Below are 14,257 nucleotides of genomic sequence, written 5' to 3'. Positions count from 1 at the left end.
TTAAAATTAAATGTGAAGGCTCCCGCGGTGATATAAGAAAATGAGATATTGTAAATTTATTTATGATTTGGGACTACGAGGCGGTACCTCGGGAGTGCCCTTGTTGATATTGATTTATGGCCGCATTTGCTTTTGATTATTTGTTGTGATTTTCTTGAAGTTGAAAGGAAAGTTTGTTTTGTTTCCACGAGAAATTAATTGCAATTATTTGATGCCATTAAATGTGACATACTACTTGATTCATTTCCATAGTCATTTTATTTCATTATGTTGTTAAACATTTTATCATGAAATTATTATTTTTCAGTAGGGCCTGACCTGACCTCGTCACTACTCTACCGAGGTTAGGCTCGGCACTTACTGGATACCGCTGTGGTGTACTCATACTACCCTTTTGCACATCTTTTTGTGCAGATCCAGGTACATCTTACCAGCCTAGACGTCAGTGAGTTACCTGCGTACGGAAACTTCGAGGTATATGTGCCAGCGTCCGCAGACTCCGGAGTCCCCTTCTATCATTTTTATGTTGCTTCCTTATTTTCTTTAGACTCTGTTATATAGAGACATTAAGAATAAATTCTTAGAAGCTTGTGACTTATTTCTACCAAATTTTTGGAGTTGAAATTGTTTGAATTGTAATTTATTTATTTCAGATATTTATTATTATTCCGCATTGATAGGCCTACCTAGTCATAGAGACTATGTGCCATCACGACAGCCTATAGATGGAATTTGGGGTCGTGACACAAACATGCCATACCAATATAACTCAAGCCACAACTGCGCAACCCGTGTACCCAAAAATAGAAAATGTCTCAAAGAAGAGAACCGTATTGCGAGTTCAACAAGCACCACCACAACTGCAATTCTATAAGCTCATTATATATAGTAGAACCAAGACACACAAATTTAATAACAGTAACCGGCTCTTCTAGAGCTCACATTAACATCACTCGCACGGACAACTTCACGTGCTATAGTATCAATATCTGGACCCGCACGGATAACTCACGTGCCAATAATATCAGTATATGGATCCGCACAGACAACTCACGTGCCAATAATATAATCTGCATGGCATTGCCACATGCCCCCAGTCCAAGCATATCATACATGAGAAATCAAATAAGTACACATGTATATGATAAATGAATTAAGATTCTCATGCTCCTGGACTGGTATAAATAACACGCCATAGAGTAGGCAGGTGAAAAGTGTGCTATCACCCCTCAAATCGGCAAGTTAACGCAGAAATAGTAACTACCTAATTTATTCAGGGAATTAGTCTCTTTGTAACCTCAAGTGTAGTCCAAATAGTTCTCGATAAAGGTATGAATACGAGAAATATTATAACTTTACGCTTAACAGTCAACTCTAGGCATATCATAGCCTAGGAATTCTTCTAAGTATGAATACTTGCTTCGACGCCCACACATGGGCTCAAACCATATATATATGCGCACTCATAGCGCATAGCTATCACAAATAATTAACGCAACTAGTGCCTCCACTGAGTTTAAATAAAATACTCACCTCAACCAGGCCGCAACCCTGAAACAATATGCTTCTGAGAACTCCCAGTCTCCAAATTCATAGGACACGTGAATCATCATAACTGATCCCAATTCTAGCATTCGAATGACTAACATATCTTTCATGCACGATCATGTGAAAAACACGAGAATCTCATTACCAACTCTGAGTCACCAACAAATTCCAGAAGGAAATCACAATACACAACATGTCCTCCACACTGGTAGAAACATATCTGGTTCGAACCATAATATAAACCATCAAGGACTATTCAAAACCCATTTGTACATAACCGAGCTATTAGAGTTGAATCTTCCTATTTTCTACCAAGCCACACAGGTCACCCAAATATTTGTAGAACCTCACCCCATCATAATTACCCAAAAGAACTGAGCATATCATTACCATACTGGTCTAGCCTACTACCAAGTTGTCCTATTTGTTTTTTCTCCCAGACACTTCTCCTTGTAAGAACACTACGATCCTTACCCAAAGCTTACTACAAGACATCCTAACATAAAATGACACCACCCTAAGACCCATAAGCCATTGTATTCTTTTTAAGTACCTCCATAAATACCATAATTGTAACACTCACTCTTACGGACCTTATGTGAATTTAAAATTATTCCTCTTTCCTTTCTTATACTGAAATGTAGAATGCATAGTCAAACAGAATTACTGCACGTCCCGACACCATTAAATGTAAATCTTAGATTCTATCCATACACAAATCCGACAAAAATTCTCGATTGCTATTATGACTGCGAAAGGGTATAACAAGATACCAATTTGAGGCTAAGCAGGTGGGTTATCCCCTACGGAGTAATCTACGTAGGTGTGTTCCTTATAATGTTGAGAAATTCCACTCATAGGGATACTACTGACGCACAAGTCCAAACACATAAGTTCTCACATCCGAAACTACCGAGCTTAAGCTGCGGTCTAACCCTGGCCTCAAGTCCTCCAGACTGGCCCATCACCAAAATACAGAATACTCATCTCGAACCTCGTTTGTGGAATCACAATGGGCACAAACGGTACCTGAGCTGGCCCCGCCGGCTCAACTATATCTGAATTTTGCTCCTGAGCTAGAGCAACTGGTGGTGCTACAAGTGCTGCTCTAATTGCTGTAAGAGCTACACCTCGACCTCTACCACGACCGCGGCCTCTCGTGACCCTAACTGGTGGCACTGGTGGATAACTGTCTGATCCGGTAGTACGTGTCCTCACCATCTTGAGAGAATAGAATAACAAAAATTTAATTTTCGGAATCAACAAATTCACACGACAGAATACAAGAAAATGAAATTTTTCCTAAGGGTTCGACAACCTCTCGAAGATAAGTATAGACGTCTTCGTACCGATCCGCAAGACTTTACTAAACCTGCTCATGACTCGTGAGACCTATGTAACTTAGGCTCTGATACCGACTTGTCACGACCTAAATTCTCACCTGTCGTGATGACGCCTATCTCAATACTAGGCAAGCCGACAATCTCAATAAAATACCATATCTTTTAAATTTGAAAACATAATATTTAAATTCAGCGGAATAAATCTCACAAATATAGATATAAACACTCCCTAAAATCCGGTGTCACTTAGTACACGAGCATCTAATATGAATACAAAGTCTGACTTAGAACAGTACAATAATTGAGAGAAAGAGAGAGTCAAGGTCAGCGGACGCCAGGCAGCTACCTTGATAGTCTCCAACGGATAGCACTGTGAGATCTAACAGTCGCCGTGTCCGAAAGCACCTGGATCTGCACACGAGGTGCAGAATGTAGTATGAGTACAACCAACTCAATAAGTAACAAGACTAACCCCTAGGCTGAAAGTAGTAACGAGCTCCGCTGGTACAGTCAAATACATAAATAATGGTACAGAAATGTAGGCATGCTTTCAAGTTCAACAGTTAAACTTAGTACTAGCAAAATAGATCAATTCTGCATGATATGAGGAATGTAACATCTCAATGGAAAGACCTCATGTACTACTGGTCACTAATCATTCGGTCACCCGGTGCTGTTTATGGCCAATCCAGCCCAGGGATATTCCATCCCGTATATATATACACAACGACTAATAATCAGTCACTCAGTACCGTATAAGGACAATCCAGCCCTGGGATAATTTATCCCCAAATACAAATGATATGGACACGATCCATGTCCAGGGAAATTTCATCACTATATAAATAAGGCAAGTCCATGCCCTGGGAAGTCCATCCCGAATATATAATCATCTACGCTCACTGGGGTGTGTACAGACTCTGGAGGGGCTCCTTCATCCCAAGCATAATATAAAGCCGATATGGCCTACTGCAGGCGGGCAGTCCCGATCCGTATAATAAATAAGCTTATAAGGCCTGCTGCAGGCGGGTAGCCCCGATCCATATAATAATAAAGCCTATAAGGCCTGCTGCGGCGTGCAGCCCCGATCTAGAACAATAAAGCCTATAAGGCCTGATGCAGGCGGGCATCCCCGATCCATATAATAATAAAGCCTTTAAGGCCTGCTGCGGCGTGCAGCCCGGATCCAGAACAATAAAGCCTATAAGGCCTGCTGCAGCATACAACCCGATCCCATAATAATTATAATATATATAAAGTCAATAGGGCCTGCTGCGGTGCGCAGCTCGATCCCATAAATATCCTCACAATGGATGAATATGAATGAGTGTGAAATGTATATTTTTAAAACAATTAATTCAACAGCAAATCGTCCGTGGGGCCAACATCTCGGAACTCGACAAAAATTATAAAATTCGAAAGCCCATTCAACCACGAGTCTAACCATACTAATTTTACCAAATTCTGACATCAACTCGACCTCCAAATCCTCAAATCTTATTTTTAAATCCCAAGGTCCAAATCCCCGATTTACACCTCAAAATCATGTAATCTAGTCGGATTATTCGATGATAATTCAATATTATGGAGTAGAAATGATCACAAGTGACTTACCTCAAGATTTCTCGTGATTTCTCACTCAAAAATCGCCCCAAGCCATGTTCTTTCGTCCAAAAATATTGAAATGAGCTATAAAAACAAAACTGCTCAATAAAAATAATATTCTGATCGCTAAAAGTTCAATTCCCGTCGCTAGAAGTGCCAAATCTGGTCGCTAAAGGTGCGCATCAGAACCTGTTGCACCAACAATATTTATTTTCACTAAAAAAGCTCTAACTCCATCATACGAACTCGGAATTCGATGAGTCTTGTTCCTATGAGTCACAAATAATAATACGAACCTAGTCCTTTAATCGAAACTCAATTCGGAGCTCATTTGCTCAATGCGATACCAATTTCGCTTGTTAAATAATTAACTCACGTTTCGCGCTAAAAACCCAATAGCAACTTGATGAAGTTAGACTAAACTTTCCAGATCATTCCTATAATTCATTATCAAACTCCCGAAAGTCTCGAAATCGAATTTCGATCTCTAGAACAAAAAATGAACCTTTGGATCATTACATGCTTATGTTGTTCTGCCTCGTTTCGTGTACCAAACAATCATGAAATTCTCTTTTGATGCCTCCAATGGATTTCTTAGGAAATTTTAGTCAAGTTCGACTTTTGAATCACCCAATTTGGCCTTAAAAATGAGGAAGATATGATGTTTTGAAGATTTAAATGAAATCTGGAAATTTAAGGGATAAAAATGACATTTTCGTAATTATTTTACACCAGAAAATCAGCAACGAAAGAATTTTCGTTTTAGCACCCAAAACTCATTCAGTACCTCCCGCACACAAACCGTATATGCGTTTCAATCATAAAATACACTACGAACCTGCTCGCGCACTCAAAATACCGAAAAGAGGTCATCTTGACCCGATATTGACCATGGTCAAATTCCAAATCCTTAACTTAAGTAGTTTCTCAACTAGTGATCCAAAACATACCCGAGCCCCTCGGAACCCCATTTAATCATACCAACAAGTCTTAAAATACGATAAGAACTTAGTCGAAACCTCAAATAACATCAAACAACGTTAAAACCACGAATCATACCCCAATTCAAGCCTACTGAAATTAAGAATTTTCAACTTCTACATTCAACACCGAAACCTATCAAATCAAGTTCGATTGACCTCAAATTTTGCACACAAGTCATAAATGACCTAACAGACCTATTCCAATTTCCAGAATTGAATTCCGACCCCGATATCAAAAAGTCAACTCCCCTGTCAAACTTCCAAACTTAAATTTCCTATTTTCGCCATTGTAAGCCCAATTTAGCTACGAAATTACCATATAGAGCTATTGGAATCATCAAAACTCTATTCCGAGGTCGTTTATACATAAGTCAACTTTCGGTCAACTATTTCAACTTAAGCTTCCATCTTGGAGACTAAGTGTCTGAATTCATTTCAAAACCTCACTAGGCCCAAACCAATTACCTGGGTAAGTCATATAACAACTATAAAGCATGAACAAGATTGTAATACTCAAAACGACCGGCCGGGTCATTACAGTGTTGTATTGTACTATATCGTTTGATGAATACAATATTTGGATAGATTGTGTCGTTTGTCATCATTTCATGATATCACGCACTAGCAATATGAAGAATAAACTTGCAATATTATAAAAAAAATTATGATACGAGATAAAATTACTATATAAAAGGTAGGGTAAATGATAAAATAAAATTATTTAATAATAATGAAGGGAGAAATTGAGAGAAAAAGATAAGGTAACGACACGACCACATCAAATCAGTCGTTACATAAAGTGTCACATTTCGTCGTTACGTAATGACAGATTTAACGATACGATACAATAAAATTTAAGTAACAATCAAAACAAATATCGTATTTAAAGTAACAATACGATACAATACAATAGGTAACAACCATCCAAACAAGCCGTTAAATGTTTTGGAAAATATTTTCCTCAAGAACTCATTTTTCTCCAATTGGAGAAAAATATTTTCCCTATCAAGAGAAGGGAAAATATTTTCCAAAACTCTTTTACACAGCTTCCCCACCTATTCCTCATCCCCACTAACTCACACCGCCCCACCCCCACCCTCGCCTTCACCCCCACCTTAAATAAATATATTATTAATAGTATTTTCTTTGATATTTTTATGATTTTTAACGTTATCTGATGGATAGTAGTACATTGAGGATTATTCAGAAATGCATTTTCTGCCACAGTTTAATTTTCACTGCAAACAAGTTCAACTATAGGCTTCTAGCTCCATTGTTAATTAATGAGTATTACTATCATATACCTTGGTTAAACAGAATTTAATCACTAAAAAAAATAGTAAAAGTTTAGCCATTTTTTCTCCATATTTAATACTAGTGTGTATAGATTTTTTTTTTAAAGAAAGAAAACGAAATGGTTTGACGATGTGACGTATACAATTGTATTTTTGTCATATGAGCAGTTCTGACTAAAACAAAAGTCGATGTAATCCCTTTTCTTTTATTTCCTAAAACTAAGTGTAAATTTTATACAATTAATTTCTAAAAAAATATTTTGAATTTTTGTATTACTGCCGGGCACAAGTGGTGGGTTGGCCACCAGTGAGATCTTTCAGAAAGAACGTAATGGTTTGAAATAGAGTCCTGAAAACGTTGGGTATTTGAGGGAGCAAAAAAACATGAAAATTTGGGGAAGGGGACGAAGAGAGTAGCATAAAAAAATATTTTCTACTATCTAACCAAACACTAAAAAATATTTTCCGGAAAAATTTTTTCACTCACCAACCAAACAAGGAGAAATAAGTGATAAAACCACTCATTTTTCATAAAAATATTTTCTATAAAAAACATTTTTCTATGAAAAATATTTACTTTCGTACCAAACACACCCTAAATAATTAATCACTTCACCTGTAAAAATTACGTTTCAAATATTCCTTCATCTCTTTCTTGATTTTGGTCAATCCAGCACATAACAAAAATGAAGGTTTTCATAATGACAATCAACCCACATCCAAGCAATAATCTATCTCAATTAATGAATAATTAATTGTTTTTTGACAATAACATATAGTTCCTTTTAACCTTTTTTAAAAATAAAGTATCAATTTTGATTAAAAGGTTCCTTTTTTTCACCTTTCCGTGGGGTTTGCACTTGTACTTCCTCGTTCCTTTTTCCTTTTCATTTCTACTTTTTGGAATGAAATACATATATAGGAAAATGAAGAATAATGACTTTGCGAGAGCCATGATTTGAAAGTGGTGGGGCACAATTATCGTATAAAAATTTGAGTAAATAACGTAGTAGGAATCGAACCCGCTAAACTTTGAGTTTTAGAGTGACACCCAAAATATAGATATATATCATGCATTTTTTTCCAAAATTATTGAAAACCAGTGACTTCCCTAACCTAAGTGTAGGTCCGCCTCTGATTTGAAGTGAAACCAAGTGGGAGATAATACTAGTCAATTTCCTTTGTATATTCCTTTGCGAAAAATCTAAAGCTTTCCAAGAAAATCAGTACATCAACCTGAAAATCATACATATTCCTGACGAGGAAAAATACAAAGAGCAGCTGTTTGAAAAGCCATATTATCATACATATTCTATGTCCAAATTGCATCCATATCTCTCTGGTCTTTAAGATAGAAAAGCCAATCGACAACAGGGGCGTATGAATAAATTTTTTTAAGCAGTGTGGAAATTTATAAACGAAGGAGAATAAATAACTTTAACTATCATACTTTTAAACAAGAAATAACTTTAGTCTATTGATATTGTTGAGTCTTAAGTTAGAAGAGGTCCACAATTCAATTATGTTTAATCATAATTTTTAACCATAAAGGCTCTCTCAAATATTTGCCAAACATGCTAGATCAGGTTCGAACCTCTGACTCTTAGAGCAAGTACATAACCAACACGCCAAAAGATAATATATGTCAAAGCGGTGTCATTCTTATTCGTTTCCTCACAATATTAATACATATTTAGTAAAATTTTCCGACAAAATAGTGTAGCGTAAAATCGCTTCATTAAATGTACGTCCGCCCGTCGACAAGACAATCTGGTTTATTCTTTTTCGAGTATTTTCCATCAGATTATAAATTCAATTTGAAACATAAAAAGTGTCTCAAGTCGAAGAGTACACCAAGTTTGTGGCCACTCCCAAATTTCAGGTCTCTCATTCCTCTTTTTATTGGACGAGAGAGTTGATGTTCCAATTCGACGTGTGCATTGCGTAGGCAATTAATATTGAATGAAACGGTTTAGAGTCAAATCCCCTGAATTTTATGATCCCATCCAACTTGTGCATATTAATTATGTTGGTTGGTTTGTATTTTAATGAAAAAGTCTTCTTTAACAATCTTGAAATATCCGTCACGCTATATATTAATTCAAGACATTTAAGTAATCCCTCCCTCGAATTCTAAATTAAGCCTCATTTATAGCTTTTACCTTTCATTGCGAAGAAATATAGAGGGCAACAACAAAGAACAGTGAAACTTACATTAACTTTTACAAAAGTTTATTATACCTATCACTCCATTAAAGAGCAGCACTTAAAATACTAGCTAGTAGTAATATTCTCAATGAAATGATAAATTTGTTGCCTCCTAATGCAAAAGAGACCACATCGAAATGGTGTGCCAATTAGCTAAGAATTTGAACTACTCCAGTCCAGTCCCCCTTCCAAACTTATCAAAAAATGGGAAGAACAACCAAAGCTGTTGAAATTTGGATGTAATTAGTTTTCTGTTTTATGATATTCATTTTGGTCCCAGTGTTTCTTGCACATAAAGCAAACATGTATTTCAGTTCCATGCATCGATAGAGGTTGACGTGCAATGATAAAGGAAGAGAATATTACATGTAAGCATATTATTAACGAATAGAAGAGAAATTTGATTCATTTCATATAATATTACTCATGAATAGTAATTTCGAAAATTTAATGACAATAGCAATGGTATACATGCTTAATTCTATGTTTACTTCATTAACTGGAGGATGTTTAGTGATATCCTCCAATTCCTCCACCACCTCCTCCGCCAAAACCACCTCCGGCTCCTCCACCTAAACCACCTCCTCCACCAAATCCGCCTCCAAATCCACCTCCGGCACCTCCTCCAATGCCACCACCAGCTCCTCCTCCTGCACCACCACCAAATCCTCCACCAATGCCGCCTCCCTTTCCAAATCCTCCACCTAAACCACCACCGGCACCTCCACCAACTCCTCCTCCTGCACCACCACCAATTCCTCCGCCAAAGCCACCACCCTTGCCAATTCCACCTCCAGCACCTCCACCTACGCCACCACCAATTCCTCCACCTATGCCGCCACCCTTGCCGATTCCACCTCCAATGCCGCCACCCTTGCCGATTCCACCTCCAACACCACCACCAGCTCCCCCGCCAATGCCGCCGCCTTTGCCAATACCACCTCCAATGCCACCTCCTTTTCCAATCCCACCTCCAACACCACCACCGGCTCCTCCACCAATGCCGCCACCAACACCACCACCTTTGCCAATACCACCACCAATTCCCCCACCTTTTCCAATTCCACCTCCAACACCACCACCGGCTCCACCGCCTACTCCACCACCGACTCCTCCGCCAATGCCGCCACCTTTGCCGATACTACCTCCAATACCACCACCTTTTCCAATTCCGCCTCCGATACCACCACCGGCTCCTCCACCTATGCCACCACCCTTTCCTATTCCTCCTCCTATACCCCCTCCAATACCTCCACCCTTTCCAATTCCCCCTCCAATTCCACCACCTTTGCCAATTCCTCCTCCTATACCACCACCAACTCCGCCACCTTTCCCTCCACCTGCACCTCCTCCAATGCCACCACCTTTTCCATATCCTCCACCTGCACCAGTGCCACCACCAATTCCTCCTCCTTTGCCACCTCCAGCTCCCCCACCAATACCGCCTCCTGCACCACCACCAGCTCCTCCTCCAACTCCGCCACCAATGCTGCCACCTTTCCCTCCACCTGCACCTCCTCCAATGCCACCACCTTTTCCATATCCTCCACCAGCACCACCACCAATTCCTCCTCCTTTGCCACCTCCAGCTCCTCCACCAATACCACCTCCTGCACCACCACCAATACCCCCTCCTGCACCGCCACCAGCTCCTCCTCCAATACCACCACCTTTACCAATGCCTCCACCTATACCACCCCCGCCTCCTGCACCGCCCCCAATTCCACCACCCTTTCCAAATCCACCACCAGCTCCACCACCAATACCCCCTCCTGCACCACCACCAGCTCCTCCTCCAATACCACCACCTTTACCAATGCCTCCACCTATACCACCCCCACCTCCTGCACCGCCTCCAATTCCACCACCTATTCCACCACCCTTTCCAAATCCACCACCAGCTCCACCACCAATACCACCTGCATCACCACCACCAAAACCTCCACCACCCCCACCCCCACCACCAAATCCACCTCCAACACCTCCACCAGCACCAAAACCACCACCAAATCCTCCTCCCTTAAACAGAAACTTCTCATCCTCATCTTTCACATTTCTACCGAGAGCCACACTCCCTACAAAAACATGAAAACAAAGCAATGCTAACACCCCCACCCTTAATCCCCGACCTATCATCTTCAAGGAATAATTTTGAATTGCGTGACCTTTTTCTGTTTTCTGACAACTGATTTGAGCAAATGGCATTAAGAGGTAAAGGGCTTTATATACTTGCATTTTCTTGCAGTAAAACTTCAGTGTCTTGCTCTTACATTAATGATGTGCATTAAATAGCTTCAACTACTACCAGTTTGCCTCATTCAGAGTTGAGATGCATACATAATTATGAGAACGTGTTTTCTTTAATAGCAGTTTATCTCTTCTCATAAAAAAAACAATGCAAGTTTCGATCTTGATATGACAAAACCATTTGCTTTCAAACAACTATGTCAAAGATGATTTCGACTAAAAATAATTGTTCTTTTGGTCCGTAGAATTCAATATTTCGTGCAGAAATTTAGTTTTATCCGCCTATGTTAAAAGAAGAAAAAATAATTTTTGTCTGCCTAAAGTTGTACGTAACGGTAGAGAAATAGCTAGGCTTTTATTTCAGTATGCATTAAAGTCTAGAATTCTTTTATTGGGTATGGTTGAATTTGCCAGTTTTTATTTTTTTATTTTTTCATTTTGCTTGCATAATGGACTGGATAGTGGATTGTGATAAAGTTTGGTTCGCACCATAGAATTAATTTTGTGTGTTAAATTTATGGCTTCTGTTAATGCTTTATTAATTTAAATTCACACTTTGATTATTCATGGTTGTCAGCTAAGATACTAGCTTCTTGATTTCTTCTTAAATCTAACAACCAAAGCTTCTTAAATAGCCTCGCTTAACTTGCATAGGGCAAATATCACTTTTAGTCCGCGACAGAAATTATTTATATTTGATAGCCGCAAAAAAATATAAAAAATTATATATTTTTCGTATATAACATAGAGAAATGTATATATACAAAAATATATATTTTTTCGGTTATTATTTTGAGAGTGACTATCAAAGACTGTCCGGTGTACAAGACATCCCGCCTTTACGCAGGGTCCGGGGAAGGCCACACCCCAAGGGGTGTAATGTAGACATCATATCCTAATGCATTAATATTTTGAGAGCGGCTATACAATGTCACTTTCCCTAAATATTTTGAATTTACCCTTTTTGTAACTAATAGCTAGCACACAAAAGCTTTTCTATTATGCTACATTATTAAGTTTATATAATAAATACTTTTTGTCGCTTTGAGTATACATAATACTTATGGATATTTCTGCACATTTCATAAGGCCGAACAAGTTTTGGGATATCAAAACTTTGGTTTGAGATGTGCTTGACTAGTTTTCAATAATTTCAGAATAATATTATCCATCTTTTAATATGAAGACACTTTTATATCCACCTTTTTCGGTCTCATTCCAATTTAAAATATTTTTAAGTAGCTAGTTGAAATTCTGTGATAATTAGTTACCAAAATTCCGTCTAGAGTATCTTTCAAGTTGGGTATACTTCAATATTTTCAATGTCGATGGACAAGAAAATCTAATAGAAATGACATCAGGTAGCCACTCTAAAGGGATGATATTTAGGAATTAGTCAGTGCGTTCTGAATTTCAGTTTTTTAGTTAAAATTTTTAGAACAAAAATATTCTGAGTTGTCCTGAAATTAAAATTATTAGTTTAAAATTTCAGGACAAAATACGTACTAGCTAATATCTAAATAGCATCCCTAAAAATGGCTATTTGTGCACATGCCCCGAAAATCTAGGCAAAGATCACTATTAGCCCGCGATCGAAACTATTTATATCCGGTAGCCGCAAAAGTATATAAAAATTATATATTTTTTGTATATAACATGCAGAAATATACATACATACATACATACATACATACATACATACATACGGGTGTACATAGGTCGGGTCGGTTCGAATTTTTTAATTACCAAACTAAATCAATGGTGTCGGATTTTTAAATCTATAAACCAAATCAAACTAACAAAGTCGGGTTATTCAATCTTTGTTTTTCGGTTTTTTTTCGGGTTTTCGATTTTTTTTTCTTCCGATAAGTCTTCATAGCACAAAATATATAACTTGTGCTCCATATATTTCTTTAGTCCTAGTAGGATACAACTATATAATGTATTTTTGCAAGAAAATAATACAAATAATATGAGATGAGTCATAGCATTGTACAAAAATATTCAATAACAAAGATAATAAAATTCATAAAGAAAATATTACTAAGTAATAATCCATAATAAATATAATCTAAAAGTACTATATAAGTCATGCTAAAATAAATACAACTATAAGTATATTAATTACACAACTAAGTACTAAAGAAAAAGATAAACTAATACATGCATTTTCATTATAAATCAATGCAAAACTAAAAAATAGATATCCAACACTATTGTCATTTCTAGTATTGAATTGAATTTTCTTTGTTAGCACTAGTATTGATGTGAAGTTTATTTTAATTACTACCTTTATGAGCTATAAAATTTATTGGACCATTCTGTATTGGTGGTGAAAATGAACTACACGTGGAATATTAGACCACTGACATGGCATAACGCATGGAACAATAATATAGCAACACGTGGCAATCTTATTTGATAGGAAAAGAGAAGGCACGAGAAGAAATACCCACGAGATGGCACCGGGCCTAACGGCCGGAAGAGAATGAATAAATAGTAGAAAGAAGGGGAATCGTAACAGATGTAAGGCATTTATAGCAATAAATGCATCGGTTATGAGAATCCAAAATAATGGACAATCAATATCATTAATGCCCATAATTAGCCCAAATTATGGGAAAAACGTTACTATTGTGTATTTCTATATAAGGGCATATAATTCTATTTGTAAGGACATCTTATGCAATATTGAAATATATACTTTACTTTTCTGCTTTTCTCGAAATTCTCTACCTTGACTTGGCAATCAATTATTTCCTTAGTTGTTCTTGTTATTTTCCTTTGATATTATTGAGAAAGTGAAGCAAAACTTGGTTATCAAAAATCCATTTTCTTCTAAACTTAGATTTTGATCGAAAGATATATTTTTGGTTAAACAAATTAGTTCTGTTACCGGGAATCTGATGATCTTTTCACTTTTCAAATTCACTTTTCTGTCAAACAATCATGTCAACTGCCAACGACAACAACCAACTGAGCCAACAAAACCAACAGGAGGGAGGAACTCCAATCCCTTTACCTCAAA

The 14,257-nt window shown here is 37.6% G+C and overlaps 1 protein-coding gene across 2 annotated transcripts; it reads right to left on the bottom strand.

The window, feature by feature from the left end:
• Positions 1 to 9,370: 9,370 nt before the first annotated feature.
• LOC104109480 (glycine-rich cell wall structural protein) lies at positions 9,371 to 11,232 on the bottom strand. Of its 2 annotated transcripts, XM_070185800.1 has the most exons (3): positions 10,728 to 11,232; positions 10,443 to 10,565; positions 9,371 to 10,268 (listed from the first exon to the last, which is right to left on the bottom strand). In XM_070185800.1, the coding sequence occupies exons 1-3, from the start codon at positions 11,215 to 11,217 to the stop codon at positions 9,493 to 9,495; spliced, it is 1,389 nt and encodes a 462-aa protein (XP_070041901.1). In that variant the 5' UTR covers positions 11,218 to 11,232; the 3' UTR covers positions 9,371 to 9,492. The 2 variants fall into 2 exon arrangements, with proteins under 2 accessions (XP_070041901.1, XP_070041900.1); XM_070185799.1 differs by having other exon boundaries at positions 9,371 to 10,565.
• Positions 11,233 to 14,257: the final 3,025 nt, after the last annotated feature.

Source organism: Nicotiana tomentosiformis, chromosome 9 (assembly GCF_000390325.3).
Source record: "Nicotiana tomentosiformis chromosome 9, ASM39032v3, whole genome shotgun sequence".
In the NCBI taxonomy this organism is placed as follows: domain Eukaryota; kingdom Viridiplantae; phylum Streptophyta; class Magnoliopsida; order Solanales; family Solanaceae; genus Nicotiana; species Nicotiana tomentosiformis.
This window is presented reverse-complemented; position numbering and strand designations above follow the sequence as displayed.